Source organism: Cricetulus griseus, chromosome 5 (assembly GCF_003668045.3).
Source record: "Cricetulus griseus strain 17A/GY chromosome 5, alternate assembly CriGri-PICRH-1.0, whole genome shotgun sequence".
Taxonomy (NCBI): Eukaryota; Metazoa; Chordata; class Mammalia; order Rodentia; family Cricetidae; genus Cricetulus; species Cricetulus griseus.
This window is the reverse complement of record NC_048598.1, coordinates 169,642,181-169,668,554: the sequence shown is the minus strand read 5'-3', so window position 1 is coordinate 169,668,554 and position 26,374 is coordinate 169,642,181. Positions and strand designations below refer to the sequence as shown.

General features: G+C 41.9%; 1 protein-coding gene, 1 long non-coding RNA gene and 1 other non-coding gene across 4 annotated transcripts in view; 2 read left to right on the top strand and 1 right to left on the bottom strand.

Moving 5' to 3' along the window:
* Positions 1-4,308: 4,308 nt before the first annotated feature.
* Positions 4,309-13,534, bottom strand: LOC118238833. The gene is made up of 2 exons (XR_004770066.1): positions 12,443-13,534; positions 4,309-5,235 (listed from the first exon to the last, which is right to left on the bottom strand). It is a non-coding gene; the product is annotated as an uncharacterized LOC118238833 (long non-coding RNA).
* LOC113830813 lies at positions 4,794-4,952 on the top strand. Its single transcript, XR_003485626.1, has one exon. It is a non-coding gene; the product is annotated as a U1 spliceosomal RNA (small nuclear RNA).
* Positions 13,535-21,451: 7,917 nt separating the features above from the next.
* The window catches only part of Prkar2b (protein kinase cAMP-dependent type II regulatory subunit beta), a 92,634-nt gene continuing 87,711 nt past the window's right edge, over positions 21,452-26,374 (top strand). The window contains exon 1 of one of the 2 annotated variants that reach the window (XM_035445083.1): positions 21,452-21,982. In XM_035445083.1, coding sequence (XP_035300974.1) covers positions 21,682-21,982 — 301 coding nt within the window. In that variant the 5' untranslated portion in view covers positions 21,452-21,681. The remainder of the gene's footprint in view (positions 21,983-26,374) is intronic. The other variant, XM_027417001.2, reaches the window with a different exon arrangement.

The following is a 26,374-nucleotide window of genomic DNA, read 5'->3' as shown; positions in this document are numbered from 1 at the left end:
TATATCCACCTATTTTCAGCTGTACACACTTTAGCCAAGCAAACAAAGGCCCAAGAATACCATCTTGGTAGTTTATAATAAGAAAAATGAATATGGAAGATTTGGCTATTTGTATGCTGTGATCAGTATAGTCCTTCCTGTTAGAGAAATTTGGGTGGGGACGATGGCTCTCAGAGGGCTGCCCAGAGACAGAATCACAAGCGAATGATGTGATGATCTGAAGGCTCAGATCATAAAGTACAGAGACCATGTGTTCCTTTGTACCTTTATACACCTCAAGGAAACGCCTGTGCTCATGGCCAGGCTACCCACCCCGGGCACCATGAGTGGAACTGTCTTTCTTGGTTTCCCCACCCCCTCCCACTTCTGTCTGTCTGTCTGACAGTCGTCTCCTTTGTCCTTTATTTGTTGGTTTGTTTTATCACAGTGGTAACAGCTCCTGGGTATACATTACACTCAAGACTTATACCAGGAATCCAGGAAGGTTAGCATCCTCCTGTAATGGTGCATTTGGAGAATTCAAGGCCATCCTGCATGACAGCACCGCCATGTAAACCCAGCCTGAGCACTCTCTCTCTCTCTCTCTCTCTCTCTCTCTCTCTCTCTCTCTCTCTCTCTCTCATATATACGGAGAGGTGCGTGCGTGCGTGCGTGCGTGCGTGCGTGCGTGCGTGCGTGTGTGTGTGTGTGTGTGTGTGTGTGTGTGTGTGTATCTATAGCGTCATACACAGTGCTTGGTACGGCAGCATGTTGATATTTTTAAGCATTTGTTTATTTTCATCACCCTTATCACCATTATATGTGGTTAAATGTATTTTACAGTGACTGAGATTCCAAAAGTCTAGAAATTTCATTTTTTATGTCAAAAAGAATAAATGTTAGGTAATAATTTCCTATAAGATGAATATAGAAATTAAAATCAAATCTGGATTTGAAAAAGAATGTTAAAGAGTACCTAAGTCTTAGCAAGTGATACTGGAGCCACATAAGTCCTGTGACTGATTGGCCTCACAGAGGATATCAACTGTGGAACTGGAGTGAGCCTGTGTCCTGGGTAGTTTGATGTCAAGTTAACACAAGTTAGAGTCATCAGAAAGGAGGAACTCAGTTGAGAAAATGCCTCCATAAGTTTGGACTATAGGCAAGACTGTAGGTCACTTTTTTAATTAGTGATTGAAGTATGAGGATCCAACCCTACAGCACTACCCTGGGCTGGTGCTCCTGGGTTCTATAAGAAAGCTGAGCAAGCCATGGGGAGCAAGCCAGTAAGCAGCTCTTCTCCATGGCCTCCAGGTTCCTGCCCTGTTTGAGTTCCTGTCCACACTTGCATTGATGATAAACAGTTCCATTGATGATCAACAGTGATAGGGAAGTGGAAGCGAAATAAACCCTTTCCTCTGCAACTAGCTTTGCTCATGGTGTTTCACAGCAATAGAAACCCTGACTAGGACAGCCAGTTATCCAGTTCTTAGGTCTCTGCTACTCTGTTCCCATTGGGGTGGTTACTGTGAGGCCTTAAGTAGTAGAAAGCAATACTGGTGCTACCTTTCATCAAGCAAGAATGAATGAGCCGGGTGTGACAGCCCAAGCCCTTGCCCAGGACAGGAGGAGGCAGGATCAGAAATTGAAGGCTAGCCTGAGCTACAGGAGACTCTAGCACAATAAACAAATAGAAATAAAACAACAAACAACAACAACAAAACAGAATTGCCATAAAAGGAACACAGAGGTTGAAATGATGATGATTTCTTTTTCTTCTTTTTTTTTCATTTCTTTCTGTAAGAGGAGAAGCCATGTTATTCCCTTGGGGAAAGACTCAATTCTCTGAATTGCACAAAGGAAGGAATGGACTGTTGCTCCCAAACTAGGTGATGAAATGAAACATGTGATTCCTCCTTGCTTTCTTTCAGACACATGCAGGGAAGGAGGCTGCCCTGGTGTAAGGAGACAGGAACATAGGTCAACTATCAACAGTTGGAGCTGTCTTCCAACTAGGCCTCCAGTCTCCAAGTAAATGTATCTTGGTGACGGCTGGGACCTGCAGAGCCAGAGCCATGCTCCAAACTGCTCCTAAATTCCCAAGCCCCAGAAACTGTTAGACAATGCTTTAAAATGCTGCATTTGAGGGCAACTTTCTACAGTGCAATGGTTAATTGATATACAAGGGAAGAGGAAAGGAGAGAAAACCAGGCAAAGGAAGAGTCTTCAGGAAAAGAGCAAGCTGCCTGTACAACACTCTTCCACAGCACCAGTAAGATTCACTCAGAGACTAGTGCAGACACCTGATAAATTGCCAAGGCAACAGATGTAGAGCCCAGAATGTCATGGCTTCTGGAATAACACAAGAAAAAAATGTTTTACAATTGAAAAGGTTTCCAAATGACACTCTGAATAAACCATGGTGTGTAGAAATCTAGTAGTAAATTTGGTGAGAGGTCAGATAAAACAGGAAAGGCGAGGAGGGGAAAGGAGGCTGGGAGGGGAATTCTGTGTGACACCCAAGAGGCAGCTGGAGAACAAGGATTCAACAGAAAGAAAGAAAAATCATTGAAACTGAAGAATAAAGGTAGGCAGGTTGTGAAAGATGAAAAAACAGCACCAACACAAGCAAGACTTCCCTCAGAGGCACTGTAGGTAGACAGAAACTCCAGTGTCATGGTTTGGAGAGTAAGTGCCTCCCCATCAAAGGCTGGTCTGGGGAAGGCATCGGTACTTGGAGTGGTATTCAGGGATCGGTTCTGGGAGATGTGAGCAGATTCATGAGCACACTGACTTGATCAATGGATTAATCTGTTGAATTATTCTCACTGAATGGACCACTAATAAGTGGTAGAAACCCTCAAAGGTGGGAGCTGATTGGAGGAAACAGATGACCAAGAAAGACCTGTGGAGGCTGCATCCTATCCTTGGCCTTTGCTCTCTCTCCCTTTCTGTTCCCAAACCAGCAGCTGTTTTTCTTACAAGCTCCTGCCACCATGACACTCCGCCTCCCTGCAGGTCCATTGAAATAAAACCAGCTGTTGATGGCCCTGAGACCTCTGGAACTGTGAGTCTAAATATGCCTTTCCTTCCTCAAGCCTTCCCCTCCTCAAGTCAACAATGCCAAATGACTCATAGAAGGAGTGAAAAGCCTGCTCAGCTGAAGATGGCTCTACCCTGTTACACACTGCAGTGTCTGTGAGGGAACCCACGCTAGACCTACACAATGCACGAATCATTGCCTGCATTGACCTACGGAACCTGTGTCCTGAGTCTTTGGTTGAGAAGAAGACACTCAGCTGTTGAGTGTACTGTTTCACAGAATTTGGTTTTCAAATAAATATATTAAAATCCCCCCCCCCAAAAAAAGGAGTAAAAAGTAAATGTGGACACAGTCGAAGAGTTTACAGGGGAAAGAGAAGTCGGCAAGAACAAACTGTGAGTGGCGAGTACCAGGGTCACTGCCACATAGTCCACCTCTGAAATGATCCTCCCGATTATGTAAGAAATTGGGATGAAACCAAACTCCTTCTGATGCTTCAGGCTCATGCTGTTTACTTTCTAACCAGGAGGCTGGGGTTTGAGTGGCAATGGCAAATGTCTGAGCATTGGCGAATGTAATAAGGCTGAAAACAGTTCCTGGAAGGTTGGCCTACCATTCCATTTGCAATATGGTCCCTCCTGTTGAATAAGGCTTCAGCAGATACATTTGGGTTGATTATGGAGAAAATGGAAATGAAATTCCTGGCACTAGTGATTTTCCCATCTCAGTCAGGAAGCTAACACAGCCTTGCAGCCATTGGAGGCACTCAGTGGCTTTGAATGATATCAACTTCCTTTTCATAATTGTATTGCAAATATTAGTTGTAGCCAGTGTCAGGAGATACCATAGCCCTAAAATCATACTAGGAAGAAACTCGACTTTGAGGATTATAAAGCCAATAGCAGAGCTCCTAAGAAGAGCTGGGGTAAGTGCTTTTGTATTAGGAGATAGTCATCAATACAATGAGGCATAAGCCTCTTAAAAAGAGAGCCAGTCTACAGCTGCCTCTCAACTGTGTGAAATATACAAAAACCCAAGGCAAATGTGACTAGAATCTGATGCTTTACAGGAAAAGCTTAAAATAAGGCACGAATATTCATGCAACCCAATGTGATATGCATAACAATAGAAATGCTGAAAATATACTGCCTGGGAAAATGCTAATGAAAAATTAATAAGCAAAAACGTTTCTGTGCAGAATCAGTGAAGGAAGAGGGCTAAGAGGTTGAGGAGTCTAATGTTTCTGGAGAAGCAAAGGTTAGAAAAGCAAAGGGCACAATTAAAAGTGTGCTTCGTACGTAGTCTGCTTTATTTCAGGAAAATACCAGGACAGAAAGAAGACAAAGTATGTTCCAAAATCTATTTTTTAAAAAATAGAAGTTTACTATCTCTCAATATTAGAAGTCTACAAATGCTAGTTTTTCTTAATGTTTTATGTTTTTAAAATACCTACAATCAACTGTATTATTGTTTAAAATGCCCTTTTATAAATTGCATTTCAGGGTTAAAGCCGGTATTGTGTATGAATAGGGAAAAGAGCATATGTCGTTTGTAGCCTACAAAAATAATATTACTACAAGGATGACAGGAACAGACAGATTTTGTTTTCATTTTGGTGAAAATATGTAGGTCTCAATTCAGTATATACAACTATAGAAAGATTAAGGCATCAGAAACAAAATATAAAAAGAATAAAAAAGAAACAAATACAATTAATTAGAATCACAAGAGTATAATTTTTTCAAAAGGTAAAACAAAAACTTACAGGGCCATATTTACCTCACAGGGGAGACACCATGTTTGCAAGCATGGTTTCCCCAGGGCAAAGCTCGTCCACTTCATTCCTGGGGCCCCCCATGGTTTCCCCAGACATGGGAAATTCAACTGCACAATTTGTGGCAGTGAAGGACTGAATTGGCACTCTCCCTTTTTAAAATTAAAGAAAAAATGTAATTGGAAGATCCTCTGAATGAACTATTGGGACAGCAGTTTACTTTATAGAATTTTAAATTATTATATGTCTATATGCAATGGTTGTAAGGTATTTCTACTGAGACATAAAGTAAAACACACCTACAAGGAATCTGAGAAATCCACTTCTACTCAGAGAGGCAAAGTGACCAGAGAGTAAGTTTGAAATGTGAACTTACTTACTCTCTGGCTTTTGTGCAGCTCCTGCTGTCTGTGGGCTTCATGGGCATCCACTGAAGCCTCTGAGAAGGAAAGGAACAGTCGTTAGGATTAGGCTGTGCCTGGTGTGAAAGATCTCGGGAGATGCTCAAGCTGTCCAACACTGAAAAGGTTAAGTTAAAGTTAGAGAAGATGGGCAGTGGTGAGGTTGACACAGGGGTGAAATCATGTTACCAGATTCAAACACTACTTAGAGGCTGTGAGAAAGGCCCACTGAACACCATTTTACTGGAGGGATACAGCAGATAGACCATGACAGCTTTCCCATGTTGGTGGTTAGAGAAATTGTCTCTTCAGGTTTTTAGAGTTTAAGTTTGTAGAAAGATAGAAACAGATTTATTTTTGTTGTTTTAAAAAACTGACACTTTGTTTCTCTGAGCCCTGGCTTTTCCCACAAGATAAAAGTTAATTGTTCTATGATTCTTGTGCAGCTTAGTTTTTTGTCAACTTGAAACATGTTAGAGTCTTCTGGGAGATGAACTATCAATTAAGAAAATGTCTCTGGCAGGCTAGCCTGTAGGCAAGTCTGTTAGGCATTTTCTTGATTAATGATTGATTATGTGGACCCAGCCCATTGTGGGTGGTACCTCCTCTGGGCATGTGGTCCTTGGCACTGTAAGAAAGCAGGCGGATGGCCGGCTCTCTGGAACCTATTGCTCATACTGGGTCACCTTGACAAGCCTAAATACAAGGGGAGGTGCTTAGTCTTACCTAAACTTGATATGCCATGCTCTGTTGATACCCATGGGAGGCCTGCCCCTTTCTGAACAGAAACAGAGAAGGAGTGGATGGAGAGGGAGGAGGGAAGGAGGGAGGGAGGGAGGGAGGGAGGGAGGGAGGGAGGTTGAACAAGCCATGGGGAGCAAGTCAGTAAGCAGCACTCCTCCATAGCCTCTGCATCAGCTCCTGCCTTGAGTTCCTGCCCTGGTTTCTCTCAGTGAACAAGTGTGACCTTGGAGCTGTAAGATGAAATAATTTTCCTCCCCAAGTTGATTTGGTCATTGTGTTTGCCAAAACAATAGAGAGCAATAATTCTATTTACATCTCAATAAGAAGCTCAAAACCAGATGCTTATGGTTCATTTGTAGAAAGATGGGTAGGATTAGAAATAGGTTTTCTTTTTCCTAATGGAAGCTGAACACCAAAGGTGTCTGTGGTTGGTTTGTTTGTTGGTTTGTTTGTTTGAGACAGGATTTCTTTGTGTAGCCCTAGCAGTCCTGGAACTCACTCTGTAGACTAGGTTTGCCTCAGACTCAGAGATCCATCTGCCTCTGCCTCCTGAGTGCTGGCATTAAAGGCATGCACCACCACCGGCCAGTACGTTTTCTGTTTTGAATGAAGAGTAGACTTCTTCTGGTCAGAGAATGGTTACTTAAATAAAAAGTAGGAAATGGAGAATGGATTAATGCAAACAGGTTGCAGATGCAATAGCAAATCTCATACAAGGACACAGAAATCATTGAGAATGTTAAGGAATTGTTTGACCCAAAATAATACTGCATCCAGCTTTGGGAAGAAAACCTTTCTCTAATGAGTAAAAATAAAAGTTCATAACAAAATATCTATAAAATGAGTAAGTGAGAATATCAATGTTTAGATTGTTATGTTGACAAGTGTGGACTATAAACACCAGGAGAATCTCACTGAAGATACATATTAATATGTCAATAATGAAAAGATTGACATTTGATAAATACAATTGTGATTGTTTCACATCCTCTCTTTTATATCAAACTCCTGAATGTTTTAACAGGAAATGTAAGTGTTATGAGTGAAGCATTGTTAACTTAAGAGTAAAAACTTAGCCAGGCGTTGGTGGCGCACGCCTTTAAGCCCAGCACTCGGGAGGCAGAGGCAGGCAGATCTCTGTGAGTTCGAGGCCAGCCTGGTCTCCAGAGCGAGTGCCAGGATAGGCTCCAAAGCTACACAGAGAAACCCTGTCTCGAAAAACAAACAAACAACAACAACAAAAAAGAGTAAAAACTTATTGTCAACTATATTTTTTTCATGAGTAATGTTGACCTGTGCCCCATTTCCTGTAAGCATTAGAGGCTCTTGCAATTGTGCAATTAAGCCATTTGGGATGACTGACCAACCCTGCAAGCTGTGGGGAGATGGAGGTGCTTTGGAAGAGGCAGCCCTATGGAAAATGGCTGTTTTGCTAGCAGCTCTGGGTGGGTGGGGATGGTGGATCTGGGCCAGCCCTGCATAATGGTCTCAGCTGCTGTCACTAGGGCTGCTTGCTGCGAAGTTCCTCCTGTTCTATCTAATGGGGAATAATAGAGCCCAAGCCTCACCCCAACAAACAGCAGAAGAAACATTTCCCATCACCTTGCCCAATGAAGTCTTCCAGTGTATTCTTTTATATCATCCCATTTTCCACATAATTTTGTAATTTGTTTTCTATTTATTTGTCTGACTATAAAGACAGGAGCAATTTTGCTTTATCCCAATGGTCTTTCTGTGTAATGACAGTTCCTAATGTGGTCCTAGAGCAGAGTAAGTACTGTAAATAATGTTGAGCTCATGGACACTCTCTTCTTGAGAGCTACTGAATCTATTACAAGAGACACTCCTTAATCTATGCCAAACACGGGAGTACCCACACTTTTTAATCCTGGGAAATGGTTGCATTTCAAATATCTTCCAAGGTTATTTTTATTCATTTTCTTGGTGCAACTCTCAGCATTAATATTTCTGACTCATTGGAATGTGCAACAAAAATGGGAAATGTAATCTAAATTCATAACTTGGTCCATGAGGTAGTATCCTGGACATATTGTTATCTCATTGATGACAAACTCAGGCCTTGACTACCTACCTAAAAGCTTTCCATCCTCTCTGGATTGTTGTATGCCCCCAAAGGAATGTTTCATGGAATGATTTAAAGTGGCGGGTTCTATTTAAACACAGTGAGAAGCCAGGTCAGGCTGCACCACCATCTGAATTGCTGCTGTTGAGTAACAAAGAAGAACAAACAATACTTTTGCCCTCAGTATACACTTCTTCAAACCTTCATTTTTTTTGGAGACCTTGTGAATATAAGGCATGGCTCAAGAGAAATTTCCAAGAAAAATAAACCAAGGAGTAGCAACAGTTAGAAATGCTAACATTTCTTTACAGCCAGGCCTGGTGGCAAGACCTGTAATTCTAGCTACTCTGAGTCAAAGTATGAGAATCTCAAGTTCAAGCCCTGTCTGGGCTACTGAGTGAGTTCAAGGCCATTCTAGGCAATTCAAATAAAAAGTAAAAAGGGGGTAGGGTGGAGGTAGGACAGTGCCCAGTGAAGGCATGCCTGACTTGTATGTGTGAAGCTCTAGATTCAGTTTCTGACACCTCAAAACTTTTATACTCTATCATACATACAAATGCATGCAAGCAGAAGATATAGCTATTGGATTGATAATCTTACTTTTATATAGTCACCGAGAAATCCCAAACTTGTTCAAATAATCTCTGGGTACTTGTTTATATTTTATAGACTTCACGTAGTTTTCTTAAAGCATCTGTCTTTCTAAGATAACCTCTTTCTGTTAGAATCTGTGGGAGAAAATAAAATCTTCCCAACAGCGGTGACTTTGTACCAGCAGGAAATGTTCATCGAGATGCACCCCTTGGTGTCCCTCATGAGTTATTAGGATTCCTTGAAGTGGTTCTCTTCATTTTCTGTGTAGTGGGGCAGCATCTTTGAAAAGGATGTGATGACTAAGTAGATTTCTAGTTGATTGAATTTCTACTGATCTTGTTTATACCACTTAGTAGTTGGGAAAACTTAGGGAGGCCATTTTAAGTTTCTGTCTGTTCTCATGTACAAAATGAAGACATTGAATAAAACCAATGATTTAAAATGCTTAGCAACAAAATCTCTACTTCAATAAGATGTTTTATCAAAGCCTGAGAAATATAATATGACCAAAATCTTGAAATAGAATACAATTTCAATTAACTTATATTGAAAATTTAAAAATTATTTTGTGTCTATTTGAGTATTAAATATACTAATTCTCATTTGTAAGTTACAGTTCCCTGGATGTCTGTACCTGTGGGAACCCTCCTGCCACCCCGAGCAAGCCAGTTATTTCTCCCAGATTAGTTTCCCCAGACAGACTAAATAATCCCAGATGTAAACACACACACACACACACACACACACACACACACACACACACACACACACACACGCTCAAAATAGAAACTGATTACTTCTGGTCAGAGCATCGGGAGTAATCATGAAGATGTCTATGATATGGCACTTGTCCGAAGGTCAGATTTATGAATGGACAACCAGGGCTACACAGAGAAACCCTGTCTTGAAAAAAAATCAACAAAAAACCTTCAGGGGCTTTCTTGTTACCTGGGAAATAAAAGCAATGTCATAATTATGAACTACCAACTAATTATGTTGCATTTCTCAGCTTCAGCTCCAATTCTCCATACTTCATTTATACCACTAACACACAGAAACACATTTCTCTGAGCAACCCTTTTCAATTTCCTATCTCCAAGTTGCCACTTGCCATGTCTATCCACTTGGAAATCTTCACCTACCTTGTCCATTTATAAATCTGGTTGTCCTGGAACTTAATCTGTAGACTAGGCTGGCCTCAAACTCACAGAGAGCTGCCTGCCTTATCCTCCCAAGAGCAGGGATTAAAGGAGTGCACCGTCACTGCATTAAATTTTAATTGCTTTCCCCCCCTAAAACAAGGTTTCTCTGTGTAGCCCCAGTTGGCCACTGAAAGTTTTATTGCTATTGTCTTTTTTCTTTCTTTCTCTCTTTCTTCTTCCTCTCCTTCTAGTTCTTCTCCTCCTCCTCCTTTTAGTTTACTTGTTTTTTTTTTTTTGTGGTTGCTTTTATTTAAGCAGAAAATGATAAAAGCCAAAGTAACTAACTTAGAAAAGAATTCTCAAGTAATGTATAACTAATAATAGGAGAGATTACAGACAGAGGGCTAATTAGAAGATCACAGTCTTGGAGAGAAGTGACAAAGACTCATTCAAGGACATGTGTTGGATCAAATCATGTCAATTCCCACACTCCCCAAATTCACCCACTGAAATCTTATCCTTCAGTGTGGTCATATTTGGAAATGGGGTGGGTTAAACAAGGCTGTAAGGACAGCCCAGTCGATAGCAGTGGGAGCCTGAGAAGAAGGGAGACACCGGAGCACTCTCCTTCCATGTGCACACAGCATGAAATAGTCAGATGAGCACATTGTAGAGTCACCCACAAGGCAGAGGAGAATCTGCCAGAGCCTGGCAAACAGGCCCCCTACTGCTTAACTTAACAGGCCCCATCCTCCCAAATGTTTGTTTTATTGGTCTGAACTCATTAAGATGGACAATGAATGATAGCATGGAGACCCTAGTCATAAAGTTGGGGAAACAGTATTGGACCAAACCAAGCCCTCTGAATGTGGGTGACAGCTAGGAGGCCAAGACAGTCTATGGAACCTCTAACAGTGGAGCCAGTCTTTATCCCTAGATCACAAATGGACTTTGGGAGCCCATTCCCTATGCAGGGATACTATTGCAGCCCAGATACAGCAAGGAGGGCCTAGGCCCTCCCCCAAATGATATGACAGACTTTGAAGGTCCCCCGTGGAGGGCCTTACTATCCCTGGAGAGGAGTTGGGGGGTGGGTTGGGGGGGCTGGGGGAAAACATAGGAGGATGGGAGGGCGAGGGAATGGGGGGATGGATATGTAAATATGAGTAGTAATCAAAGAATTTAAATAAAAAAGATTAAAAAAATTAATGATGTTAGGGGCACAGGGAGTAGACTCAGCAGAACTTGACAGTTAATACTCAGGAATGTGGGCCCTAACAGTTGACAGTGACTTTGAGAGTCTAGGCAAGTGTCATGATGTCATGAGACCATTTACAGAGCCAGAGAATAAAAGAGGGAAAGGATTCTTCTGAGGAACAAAGCTTAATTTTTATTTCAAACAAATGGTTTGTTGAATTTGAGGTGTAGGTCCTTCAACAGAGTTGAGGGTTTAATGGTTGAAAGGCTGAACACAAATCTTACTCTGCAATCATCTGTCCAGGTATGCCACCACAGGCTTATCATGGATGGACAAAATCATTAGCGTACAATGTACCACAGACAGAAGCAGTTTCATGTCCAGTAAGAGAACAGTAACTATTTCTGTGTGCTAGATAGCTCTGACTTACATGCATTTTTAATGACTCTAGAACTTTTTTGATGAAGAACTAGAAAAGGTAAGTCTATCTTCAAATAGGACATGATTTAGACACCCCCAAGGACTGCCTTGTGTTTTGATACATGTTTAATTTGTTTCTGTGAATCACAAGAAAGACTAAACAGAGTTTAGTGGACCACACCATTCAACAAACAAAAGATACTACGACCTTGAAGTAGGCAAACTGTTCTCCAAAGTGCACATTTACTCTAAGAGGGCCAAGAACACACACAAAAAAGGCACATTCTACCCCACAGGAATACAGATTAGCAAGAGAATTCTACACCTGGGAATCTTGAATTTCACTAGTGCAATGGAAGTACCTCTGTTAGAGAAGTTGAGCAAAAGAGGAAACTACTGAAATAGAACATGATATTATGAAACAAAGGAGTGCTTTGTTACTGTTCAACTAAGTGAGAAAAGTGTAGGATATTTAGAGAATGCCTTAAGGGCCCTGGCCTGTGTGAGACACCAGTCTCTGATGCCTTAAACTGAAGAAGCCATTGGGGATTTCCCGCTCAACAAACAGTTCAGCCTCCTCAGTCTAGGAACTGCAGTGTGTCTGTCTCCTGGCTCTGTAACCTGGACATTTGGTCCCTGTGACCTAATCCTTCTGTAGAAACTGATCCAGTCACACAGCATGCCATCCCCACTTCTTGGGGGGCCTTACAAGCTCCTTCTATAGGTGACATGTTTTTGCAGACTGTATATTGTTGTTTCTTGATTCTCTAATTTAGAATTCTCATTGAATTTATATTACAGACTATCAGGATTTGCAGTTTGTAGTTCAAAATCCCTCAGTATCACACACACACACACACACACACACACACACACACACACACACACACACACAGTGGTTTCCACACACGTATTTTACATTATGATTGCAGTATTCTATGACAACTTGGATTTCTTCAGAGTGGACTGCAGGGTTTTCAACTGTCTAGTTTCCTCTGAATCCATTGTTTATTTGCTTCCCAGACTATTTTTCAGAGATGGACCAAACATATTAGATCACTTACTGCTTCTTTTCTTTTTCCTTGAGGACTTCCATGGATATGTCTTCTATTTTCTTCTCCATTGGACCCAGATGATATATAGATCTGTCAAGTGGCAGATACGGTGGTCCCTCTCACTACCACTCCAAGAATCACCTGTATAGAAATGGTTAAAGCTGCTGGGCTTTATGAGGTCACCCCTAGTGTAGAGAAAGGCATCAGGGGGCTTTGACATCAGAGGGCAAGAGGGTAAGGCATGTTCACTAAAGGAGACTGGAGACAGGAAAAGAACAGAGGAAAAAGTGATGCCCTGGGAGTTAAGGAGAAAAAGTATTTCCCTGGGCTCCTCACAAGGCAGCCTCATCCATCAAGCTAACAGACAGATCCTTTTCCTTCTTAATTGATTTCCTCTGATTAAGTCAAGCCCAAGATAATCTCCTTTTGATTAATTGAAAACCAGCTGATTTGAGATTTTAAGTCATTGGCAAAAGCCTTTCCCTTGTGTCATAAAGCAAGTTGTAGTTAGCACTCCCATGCAGGAGAGGAGACTACTGAGGGCTTGACTAGCAGGAGGACATCTCAGTCAGCTTGCCTCAGAGAGGTTCATTTGGAGAGGAAACTGTGATACCACAGGAGAGGTAACAATTGCAGGAGCAATGTCCCCTAGCAGGTCAGAGGAACTGAGAGCAGTCAATGACCTAGGGGACACACACACACACACACACACACACACACACACACACACACACACACAGGCTAGCTAGAGGGGATCAGTGGTATGAGCACCTTGCCCATTTAGCCCATCCTGTCACCCTTGTCCCCTTCAGAGGCACCTAGCCCTTCTGTGCTCCATGAGACAGGTATGATCTTCTGCTTCTTTTTGCTGACCCCCACCCAGGCTCGGCTTTCTGGTTAAGTTTGGTTGTGTTTGCTCAAAATTCACACAATTCATTTGTTCTCATCTCTTTTCCTGTTTCTTTTCTTACTGAATTTTCTGTTAAAAATTAAACATGGGGAAAATGGTAACTGTAACCAGGTCAGTGTAGAGCTGAGGGGAGTTAAAGGGAGGAATTGAGAGTAAATAGGATAAGAATACATTGTATGACATTCTTTAAAAATTAATAAAAATTGATTTTAAAATTAACTCTGAGAGGGGCTGCAGAAATGTCTCAGAGGCTAAGAGCATTGACTGCTCTTCCCGAGGTCCTGAGTTCAAGTCCCAGGAAGCACATGGAGCTCACAACCATCTAGAGTGGAATCTGATGCTCTTTTCTGGCCTGCAGGTAAACATGTGGACAGAACACTGTATACATAATAAGGGAATAAATCTTAAAAAATTAACTGTGACACAAAATGAACATAGTACAAAATTGCCACTTCATCCATTTTAAGATTACAATCCAGCCATGTTAAATATATTCACAGTGTTATACAACCAATTCAAAAACTTTTCTTCTTAGAAAACCAAAGTTCTTTAGCCACTAAAACAAGAAGTCTGCCTCCGGCTATCCCCAACCCCTGGAAACTGCTATTCTTCTTTCTTATATTTTTGGTTGTGAGCCTAGCCTTTAATGGCTGAGCCATCTCTCCAGCCTGCTATTCTTCTTTCAGTATTTATGAATTTTGATGATTTTACTTACCTCATATTTGTAGACTCAAACTGTATTATTTTTTGTAGGATTTCACTTATTCAACTTAGTATAATATCTTCAAGCATGTGCCAGAATTTTTTTCTTTTAAGACTGAGTAAATTGGCCAGGCGGTAGTGGTACACGACTTTAATCACAGCACTCAGGAGGCAGAGGCAGGCGAATCTATATGAGTTCAACGCCAGCCTGGTCTACAAGAGGTAGTTCCAGGACAGGCTCCAAAGCAATACATAGAAGCCCCATCTCAAAAAACAACAAAAAAACTGAGTAAACTAAAAGTAATTATTTTAATTTTATTGGGGTTCTCTTATTTTTCTGCTTATGAAACTCCCCCAATCTCTTTAATTATTTATTATTTTAGTGGGATTTTTTAAAAAGCAGAGATAAATGTGTGCCCAATCTGTTTTTCAAAAGGGAAAATCATATTCTGTTTGTGAAATGTGCCATTTAAGAACATACTCTTGATGCTTTTAAAAATCACCTTACCTTTGCAGGACCCATTGAAGGATAGAATTACAGAATGTTTGCATCTAGTCTGCCTTGAATCTAAGAACATCTTATGCTTTTATGTTCAGCAAAAAATTCACTCCTGGGAGATATCTTTCAACATGAGTATAAGCACTTGTGCAGGGAATCTAGTGTAGTAGTTCACAAATTGGGGTTCTCAGACCCCAACATATGAAACATCTAGGAATGTGAGCCATGCTTAAATTCTTGAATCTGAAAGTCTGGGAATGGGTGGCAACACCAGGATTTTAGCAGAAGTCTAAAAGGCAATCAGGCTTTTCTAAGATTTGAAAACTTCTAGTTTTCTAGACATCACCCTGCACAACTGCATCTAGAGATTCAACATCTTACTTAGGTTAGTCCAGACTCTGAGATTTACAGGCTACAAGGTTAGTATCTTTGGCAGACATGTTGGGAGTTGTCTATACCACTTTTAATCCAAACACTTAAGACTTTGTAGATGAGCCAGGCCTTGTCAAGTATGTATACTGTCACATCCTTGTCCTACATGCTAGTGGCTGCTCTTACTAGACCATCTCAGTCAAGGTCAGGTAATCTACAAGACCATCTAGTTAGAAGTGATTTCTTGAGAACCTTAATAGATAAAATGAACCATAGTCATTGATGAAATTCTGAAGGTATATAAAACCAAGGCCTGAGGCAAGCATGATTCCTATAGCTTCCAACTGCTTATCTTTCAATTCTTTCTATTTTCCTTTTTCAAAGAGTGCATATTTGTTTCTTGTACAAGAATGATTTGACCAAGATACACCCTAATTATTGATAGGAAATGCTAAGTGATTGAATGACCATAGTTTTCATTCTACATTCTAAAACTCATCCAGACTATTGGTTTGTTCTTGATTCTGTTTTGTTTTAGCAGTTGTATTAAAACAATTTGATATCTCTGTCCAGTTTTTGCATGTGGAAATAAATTTGGTAGCGTTCTTCTTGTGTTTCAATGCTGAGCACTTAAGGTTCTTTTGCTTGTAGTCTAATTCTGAGAAATGAACAACCAAAGAATCAATAGCACTGAATTCAAGATGAATAGTCCCTATAAGACACTGTCATTGCACTCAACGGCTCAAAAGAAAGTATCTTGAAAATGAAAGCAAAGGAATCCATAAAATATTGTCTCAAAGGTTATGTGGTGGTGATTAAAAGCCAGAACATAATTTGAGAAGTGAAAATTTATTCTGAGAACAGTTCTAGCATAATATAACAGAAACATGGGGATGAAGCCTTTTTTTTCTGGTCAAGGTTATTGACTTAACAATTGATGCAAACAAAAATTAACAAAGCAATGATTGCAAAGCTGATTTAAACCCAAAGGTAGTTTAAACATATCTGTTCTTAATATTATACTCTTGGAAACCTCCCAGGATGAGAGACCAATAGGCCATCTAAACCAATTACTAATTTCATGCCCAAGTTACTTGTACAGCCCTAAGGAATGAGAGCTCCTGGTATTGTGGCTGATGAGAGAACCATCACCTATGACTCATAGAACAAATCTATGAAGTTGGGAGCACATGTTGGAGGATGATACTTTAAAATAGAGCTCTTGTTCATGTTTGCAAGAAGAATGCCTTCTTTCTTCTGTCCTTGGGGAAAGGTATTAAAAGGTATCATGGAGGAGACTAATAGTTGTTCCCAGACTTGGTTTTCCTTCATCTCTAAGTATTTGCATGCCCTAAATTTTCCCATTGTAGCACTTAATTGTTATTGTTGTGCAACAAACTACCCCAAAATTTAGAAGATAAACGACCTTCTTTTTTTTTATGTTCACTAACTCCGTGGATCAGAACTTTGGCCAGGTGTTTTTTATAGGGCTAGAGTAACTTATAAATACTGACCAAAGCAGCCACAATCCCATTCACCTTCAGCTGGTTTAGGAATGGCAAAGTTTACACTGCAGAAGAGCATGTGGGCTTGTAGGTACCGTAACTTTCACTTTCAGGAAATCCAATTTGTATGGCCAATATAAGTCCAAGCCAAAAGAAAAGAGGAGGTGTGTTTGCCATGGGGAGGGGAGGTTCCTGTCTCTTTCCCACTTTCCTCTTAGCTGAATTGAACTAAATGACTGGAGGTGGAGCAGCCATAAACCCAGAATTACAGAGCACTGAGCTTGAAGGAGTGTGGATTACCAATCACCACTGAGTACCACAAAGGCCTTCAATAGCCTACTCTACAAGATAGAGAAATAAGGAGGACCCTAAGAGAGACATACCTGGTCTCCTGGAGAAGGGGAAAGGGTCAAGATCTCCTGATCAAATTGAGAGCATAGAAAGAGGGGGGAGGGAGCTACAAGAATGAGAAGGGGAGAAGAGGAGGGATGCAGAGGACATGAGGGAGCAGGAAGGTTGATTCAGGGGAAGAATAGAATATAAAAATGGAGATACCATAATAGAGGGAGACATTTTAGGTTTACAGAGAAATCAGGCACTAGGGAAATGTCTGGAGATCTACAAAGATGACACCAGCTAACAATCTAAGCAACAGAGGAGAGGCTACCTTAAATGCCCTTCCCTGATAATGAGATTGATGACTGACTTATATGCCACCCAATAACCCTCATCCAGCAGCTGGTGGAAGTAGAAGCCGACACCCACAACTTATCACTGAACTGAACTGGAATCCAGATGCAGAGAAGGAGGAGTGAAGAGCAAAGGGATCCAGACCAGGCTGGTGAAACCCACAGAAATAACTGACCTAAACATCGGGGAAGTCTTGCTCCCCAGGCTGATAGCTGGGATACCAGCATGGGACTGATCCAGACCCCAGGAACATGGATTTCATTGAGGAAACCTCAGAAATCTACAGGACCTCCTGTAGTAGTTCAGTACTTATCCCTAGCATAGGTGTGGACTTGGGAGCCCATTCCACATAGAGGAATACTCCCTGAGCCAAGACACACATAGGCTCTTATGACCCCCTATGGAAGGCCTCACCATCCAGGGGGAGCAGAAAGGATATGTGATAGGTAGGGTTTTAGTTGGGGGCTGGTGGTAGGGGAGGATGGGAGGGAGAAGGGAACTGGGATTGTCATGTAAAACAAACTTGTTTCTAATTCAAATTTTAAAAATCTGCAAAAAAAAGAGAGAGAAATAAAATCCCATCTTGTTTTAACTTGTATAGCTTGCATTTTCTGCTGCATATGAGCAATGGTATTCATAACTAATGCAAATATCATAACTGAAGGATGATAGACATGCACCTTAGATTATTGATCTATAAAACTTAATTATGCTTCTATGGTAGAGAACTTGACTAATATTGTGTTCTGAATGGTCACATGTGAAGGCCACCACATTTTCTAAGAATTTATTTCTTACACACTCCCCAAATGCAATTTATAAGCATTTTAAAAACAAAACAAAACAAAACACCAGTATTATTTTTATGAGGTTAAGAAACTTAACTTGAGAAATGCATTCCCTTATGGAAAAAAAATACAAGATGCCTTGTAAACAAATGAATAAGATGTATTTAGGATAAAAAACAAACTGGTAGTTCTGATTTCTAGTTTTTGGGTTTCCTGAGTCCTGTAATCTGTCCTCTGTGTGGGCAGAAAGGTAAATGAGAATAACTAAGTGAATAAAATAAAGCTAAAGGAAGAACAGCTAAGCAGGCTTGTGCTTGGAGTGCTGTAAAATGAAATGAGCATTATGGAAAATGAAATATGTGTATTGAAACGGCATTTAATTTGGCAAAAGATAATTTTTTTCTGCCTCAAAATTCTTAGAATAGGCTTGATTTAAAGACAAGGGCTTACTTTAAAAAGCACAAATGTGTAGTTCAATTTCCTTATATTGCTATATTCAAATTGAAATGGCTCCAAGTATCAGGAAATGTTTTAAAAATAAGTAAGGAGGCTGACAGTGCAGCACATCCTTTGCTGTCTGACCACCTGTCCTAACGACCCTGTAGCCTGTCTGAAGGATATCAATTAACTTTGATTAAGTGTTTCACAATAAATGCTGCCTTTGGACAAGGCTGTCCACTCTCTCCATATATACTCAACATAGTTCTTGAAGTTCTAGCTATAGCATTAAAACAACAGAGATCAAAGGGATACAAATTGGAAAAGAAGTCAAACTCTCACTATTTGCTGATGATATGATAGTGCACATAAGTGGTGCCAAAAATTCTACAAGAAATCACCTTCAGTAATGTGGCAGGGTGCAAGATTAACTAAAAAAAATCAATAGCCCTCCTATATACAGATGACAAAGAGGCTAAGAAAGAAATCAGAAAAACATCACCCTTTACAATAGCCACAAATAACAAATTATCAAACCAAACAAGTGAAAGACATGTATGATAAGAACTTCAAGTCTTTAAAGAAAGAAATTAAAGAAGATATCAGAAAATGGGGAGATCTCCCATGCTCTTGGATAGGTAGGATCAACATAGTAAAAATGGCAATCTTACCAAAAGTAATCTACAGATTCAATGCAATCCCTATCAAAATCCCAATACAATTCTTCACAGACCTTTAAAGAACAATACTCAACTTCATATGGAAAAAAAAAAAAACAGAATAGCCAAAACTATCCTGTACAATCTGGGAGCATCACCATCCCAGACATCAAGCTCTACTATAGAGTAATGAAAACAGTTTGGTATTGGCATAAAAACAGACAGGTAGACCAATAGAATCAAATCAGAGACCCGATATCAACCCACACACCTATGAACACCTAATCTTGACAAAGAAGCTAAAATATAAAACAGAAAAAAAACATATTCAAGAAATGGTGCTGGTATAACTGGCTGTCAACATGTAGAAGAAGCAAATAGATGCATATATATCGCCATGCACAAAACTTAAGCCCAAATGGTTCAAGGACCTCAATATAAATCCATCCACATTGAACCTCATAGAAGAGAAAGTGGGAAATACATTTGAACATCGGAGATCAATTCCTGAATTTAACACCAGTAACACAGACACTCAGATTGACAATTAATAAATGGGACCTCCAGAAACTGAGAAGCTTCTGTAAAGCAAAGGACACAGTCAACAAGACAAAACGGCTCCCCACAGAATGGGAACAATTCTTTACCAACCTTATATCTGATGGAGGGCTGATCTCCAACATATAGAAAGAGTTGAAAAAACTAGACATCAAATTACCAAATAATCCAATTTAAAAATGGGGTATAGATCTAAACAGAGAATTCTCAACAGAACAATCTCAAATGGCAGAAAGACTCTTAAGGAAATGCTCAATATCCTTAGTCATCAGGGAAATGCCAATCAAAACCACTCTGATATCCCATCTTACACTGATCAGAATTGCTAACATCAAAAACAACAATGACAGCTTATGCTTGAGAGGATGTGGAATAAAGGGGAACATTCCTCCTTTGCTGGTGGGAGTACAAACTTATACAGCCACTGTAGAAATCAGTATATCAATTTCTCAGAATATTAGGGTTCAACCTACCTCAAGACCCAGCAATACCACTCTTGGGCATATACCCAAAGGATGCACACTCACCAAACAAGGACATTGCTCAACTATGTTCATAGCAACATTATTGGTAATAGCCAAAACCTGGAAACAACCTACATGCCCCTCAACTGAAGAATGGATAAAGAAAATGTGGTACATTTACACAATGGAGTACTATTCAGTGTTAAGAAACAATGGCATCCTAAAAACCATCCTGAGTGAGGTAACCCAAAACCAGAAAGACAAATATACCAGACATAAAGCAAAAGATACCCAGCCTATAATCCACAACCCCAGAGGAGCTTGCATCCTCTTCCAGAAACAGATGGAAGCAGATGCAGAAATCCACAACTAACCAATGGGCCAAGCTCCTGGAGTACAATCAAAGTGAGAGAGGAGTGATAATATGAACAAAGGAGTCAAGACCATGATGGGGAAACCAGGTGACCCGAGCCAGTGAGAGATCACTTATTCAGGTCTGACAAATGGGGTATCTACGTAAGACTGAACTAGACTCCCTTAATATAGTTGACAATGGTGTGACTGGGACAATATATGAGGCCACTGGCAATGGGTCCAAGACCTAACACTAATGCATAAACAGACTGACTTAGTGGAGCCCATTCTATATGGAGAGCCACCTTGCCCAGCGTAGAAACGGGGTGGGGTTGAAGAGGTGCTTTGGTCCTGACTCAACTAGATGATGGGACAGACTTAGTAGACTTCCTAGGGGAGGCCCTACCCTTTCCGAGGAGCAGACGGGATGGGGAGGGAGTGGGAGGAGAGGAGGGAGGGGTGCTTGATAATAATAATTTATTTTTTTGGTGTTTTGGAGACAGGGTTTCTCTGTGGCTTTGAAGGTTGTCCTGGAACTAGCTCTTGTAGACCAGGCTGGTCTCGAACAAATTAATAAAAATTGAATAAATAAATGTTGCCTTTGTCTCAGCAACTAGCAAGAAATGCACCAAGCATGCCGTGGCAGAACATCTGCACAGCAAGCTGACCATCACAGCCAGGTGACTGAAAAGCGGGAAAAAACCTAGTGAAAGAAAATGTTGTAACAAATAAGTAGCCATATTTCCTGTATCCAAAAGAGAACCAGTACAGCTGTGTGACTTTAACAAAAGACACCATGCACATTTCTCTTACTGTTGGCTTCTAGGAGAAGAAAAGCCACCACCAAGGTGGAGGCTGAAGTTTCAGAACAAATTGCACGACGCCAACTCCGGGAGGGCTTGGGCAGAATGATGCGCAGGATCTGCTCTGAGAGCTGTCGGCCTCACGCCCTAGGTTCCCGCTGCCTCCACCCAGAGGCCACTTAGCAAGTGGCGCTGAACCCGCCTGCCGGGTTGCCATGGTTTCCGGGGATCACGTGGGCGCGCGGGCGGGGGCGGGGCGCCGGGCGTGGGGCGGTGCAGTGGTGGCGGGAGAGGGAGCGGGAGGAGCTGGAGATGCTGCCAACCCTCCCGGGCTGTGCTCGCTCTGCCGCCGCCGCCGCCGCACGGAGCAGCCGCGCCAGGGGCCCAGGGCGCCGCGTTCGCAGCCGGTAGCGCCGGGGGCGCTCGCTCGGGGCCGCGCAGCCTGAGACCGGACAGCGGACAGGGTGCGAGGGCGGCGCCCAGGCGCCGGGGCGTGCACAGGCAGGATGAGCATCGAGATCCCCGCGGGGCTCACGGAGCTGCTGCAGGGCTTCACGGTGGAGGTGCTGAGGCACCAGCCGGCCGACCTGCTGGAGTTCGCGCTGCAGCACTTCACGCGGCTGCAGCAGGAGAACGAGCGCAAGGGCGCCGCTTGCTTCGGCCATGAGGGCAGGACCTGGGGGAACGCGGGCGCCGCCGTCGGGGGCGGCGCCCCCAGTAAGGGTGTCAACTTCGCTGAGGAGCCCATGCGCTCCGACTCCGAAAACGGCGAGGAGGAGGAGGCCGCGGAAGCAGGGGCGTTCAATGGTGAGGACCGGCCCCCTCGCGCCCTGACCACCGCGCCCGCCCGCCCGTCTCGCTCGCCAACCCCGCCTTGCTCTCGAACCCTGCGCTGAGCTCCCCACCTTCCCCGAACTCTCTATCTTCCCATCCCGCCCACACCCACCCACCCCGGCACCCATTTCGGTCTCCCACTCGCCCACCTTCCTACTCCGCTCTCTTGCCAAGCCCTCCCTTTCTCTGGAGGTGGAGAAATGAAAGGTTGCGCTCCGCAGCCCCTCTGTCACCTTTCTTCCTTGGCCGATTTGGGGTGGGCATCTTGCTGGAAGGTTAACTTTCCCGTGGCTGGAGATGTCTCAGTCTTGGAGAGTGCCATTGTGCATGAAGGGCGCTTGGTGTCCTCTTTTCAGCCCTTAAATTTATTAATGGAGTGTTCGCAGAGAAAAAGGCAAGCGTGTAGGACTCAGTAAGAGGAGTGTGACATCGACTCACTAAGGTAAAGCAAATGAATGGTAATAGCTGTGACATCCTTGGAATACGAATAATTTATTATTTTCCAATATCATGTGGTGGAGATATTTTTGGACGCATAACAAAGGATCACATTTAGCCAGATATGTAAGGGGTCTCTGAAGTGAGGAAATAGGCCAATGATTTTCTTTTCTTAAAAAATTTCAAAACATATATTGAATGGTTTGATTTTTTTTAAGTGTGTGGGAAAAAAATAACACCATAGGAAGCTCTAAGAGCATGTCGGCTGTCTTTAGAATGAAAAGCCAGTGAGTAACTGTAAGGACCTTGCCAGACACTGAGGCTAGAAAGAATGAATGAGAGAGAAAAGGAATTTTCTTAAATAGCTGCCAAAAGGCAAGTGCCGTCCCTCGTGCTTCCCAACCTCTCCCTGACACACCAGATACACACATACACACACACACACACACACACACACACACACACACACACACACACACACACACGTTCACAGTCCCTTGTATTTACACAGTGTTTTTCAGGAACCCAGGCTAAAATGCCATGGTGTGCAAATGTACTAGTGTTTTCTATGTGGTGTAAGGCAAGCACGCATGCAACTTTTATTTATTTATAGTGCTGGTGATTTGTGTGTCCACAATGCATTTCATACAATGAAAACACTTCATTTCCTGTGTCCCTTCCTAGAAAGATTTTTTATTTCTTTGTAGAATTAATTACATATTGGCTGGGTTACAAGAGTAATGCACTTTTAGCTGGTCTAAAACGTGAAACTGTGGACATTAGTGCTCTTTAAATGTGAAAGGGAAGATTACTATTTAAAAATCTTAATATGGGACATTTGGTGCTTTTGAGGATAGGGTAGTCATAAATTCAATTGTTCCCACACCAAATCAAATGCTTGTCCTGCAGTGTCATCTATGACGTGTGTGCACACGCCCTTGTGCACACACTGTGTGTGAAGGGAGATACACATGGAGGCAAGCAGTACACAAAGGAGATAGGGACTGGATGGCAGGCAACAGGAGATGGGGGACTTGGTAAAGAACCTTTATGCTCTTCAGACTATGATGTTAATACAGCTAACCCCTTTTTGTTTAATTCTCTTGAAGTACTTTGCATTGACTTGATTTCTCCTTGCAAGGGTGTGTATCCTGCACATTGGAACAAAGAAGTGCATTTGTAAGCAGTAGGGGTATTTACTTTTATGAAGCTTTATATTCTTCAAGTCATCTTTCCTATAAAATTACTCAAGGTCAGTTGTAATGAATACTTAACTAGTTTATTCCCACCTCTACCTCCAGGGATTTCAGAAGTTTTGGCTCTACCCTAGCACAATTTGATCATTATCCAGCAGATGTATGTTTGGTGTTAGTATAATCTCTGTTGGGGCAGTTCATTTTTATTCTTCTAAGTCACACTCTTGTTCCCATAGAAGTAAACTGTGTAAGAAGCGGTTAAAAACAATTGTAGGCTATAGAATGCTTGGCAGACTTTTTTGTGAATGGCCCTTTCAGACTGTGGGCATCTTATCATCTGGATCATTTTTTTTCCAAATAGATCTTTAACCAAGTGTACTCTCTGGAGCTTGAATTCATACAAGGCCATAGTTTACTCCTGGACAAAGGGGGAAATATATATATAGTCATGTGCATGTATGCACATACACGCACGCACGCCCTCTCTCTCTCTCTCTCTCTCTCTCTCTCTCTCTCTCTCTCTCTCTCTCTCACACACATACACACACACACACACACACACACACACACACACACACACACACACTTCAAGATATACTCATTTGTGGAAAAGACACACATGGGAAATTGACCAAAACCCTACAGACCTATTAAGGTATGTCTATATCCAGGAGAATACTTAAGACACTAGGTCATTCTCTTGGCACAGGAGAGAGTACGTGTGGACGGACACCAGTCTGTGTGGCACAGCACAGGGTACAGGATCAATGAAGCTTACATTTCACGTGCAGCTTGAAGTTTGGGAAAATAACATTATCTAGTACCTTCTTAGAGAACTGTTATGAATAGGTGGGACATAGATTCTTTTTCTTTTTGGTCAACAAACACCTCAGGTTTTCTGGCACCTACAGTGCCCTGACCACATTTTGAAAACACTGGTTGGTGGATCATGACGATCATGACCATAAAGTAGCCCCTGTTATTATTAATGATTAGAGAAAGGGCAGCCATTTGTTGACATTTTTGGTGTGCTAGGTTCTCTGGAAATGTCTTCGTTCATCATTCCAGCTCCATGACACTAATGAGGCTGTCACTTATTCTGTGCTTTATAGTTAGTGTGCTGCAAAAGCAGAGCTGGCACAGGTGGGCCTACTTCCATCCCAGTACTCTTGTCTACCAGGTTTATCTCCAGAAGGGGCTGGGGCCAACTTGACCTGTGCTAGCTCCCCCCACTGCCTTTTAATGTTTTTCTTTATTATTTTTCATTTTTAAAAGTCTTATTTTACATACCAATCCCAGTTCCCTCTCCCTGCAGCCCTGCTCCTCCCCACCTTCTTCCCACTCCACCCCCCATGAAACCTCCCATGGGGAATCAACAAAGTCTGTCATATCACTTGAGGCAGGAGCAAGTCTCCCCATCCCCCATGTATCTAGGCTGACCAGTCCTAGAGAGGGAAGAGTGATAACATGAGCAAAGGGGTCAAGACCATGATGAGGAAACCCACAGAATCAGCTGACCTGAGACAGTGGGAGCTCACTAACTCCAGACTGACAGCTGGAGAACCTGCATAAGACCAAACCAGGCCCTCCAAATGTGGGTGACAGTTGGGTGACTTGGACAGTTTGTGGGGCCACTAGCAGGGGAACCAGTATTTATCCCTAGTGAATGAACTGGCTTTTTGGAGCCCATTCCCAATGGAGAGATAACTGTGCTTGCCCCTTTTTAAAACTTTGGAAAATTCATTTGTTCAAGGTCACATAAAAAACTCAAAGTAGCAGACCTGGCTTTTTTACATCTATTTGACCTTGAGGCCCAGATCATCAGTAAGTTCTTAAATGAAATTTGTCCCATGGGTATCCGAGGTTTCTTTCCAATACTGGTAATCGGTTTGCATTGTTGGCTCTTGACTTCTCTCTTGAATCATTTGTGTACAAGTGATAGTATTATAATAGCTCGAGGTTAAAAGTCAAGTTTTTGACCATGAAACTTGTACCTGTTAGATTCTTATAAAGACCAAGCCAATGATCTTGACCTCCTGTGTTGTGGTGGTTTAGTTAGAAAGCCAGGTACCTGTAGTTATTGAAATAGTGGTCTAATCCATTATTGCAGTAATGGGGTCATAGATGGTGCCAGATGCTTAAAGGTGGCCTCTACCTCCTGCATGCCTTCCCATGGGGTCTTTCATTTGTTGATAGAGTTCCTGCCTATTCTTACTTGTTCACATAATGACTTTGGGGGATGGTTATCAACCTGGTCCTGGCTTTCAGGCAAAGATAAGTGGTAGAATGTTAGTAGCTTATGGTGACTCTCTGGGGAAACTTCTAGATGGTAGAAAGAAGCTAGAGTATACAGAATGCTTATCCACTCTGTCTGCCTCATCCTGACATGTTTGTCTTCTATGCCAGGGTAGTACCCCTGAATCTGGCACTTACTGATGGGTTTACAGTAGGCCAAATCGTTGAATCACTGTTAATTTGAAATAAAATGAGTGTTAATTAGACAGTCATCATTGTTGGATCTGTGTTGCTCAGAATTTCTCAAGTGGTTAAAAATAAATATAGTTCAAATTACCCTGATGAATTGACAAATGGTAAAGAACAAATCACAAAGGGTCACTAGCAGAGAAGACAATGTGGGATGAACTTAAGCAATATATAGAACTAGTCTTCTATGTTGCAGGGGAAAAGGAACTAAAATTAAAAGTAGATACAAAAGCCAAAAATGTACTGC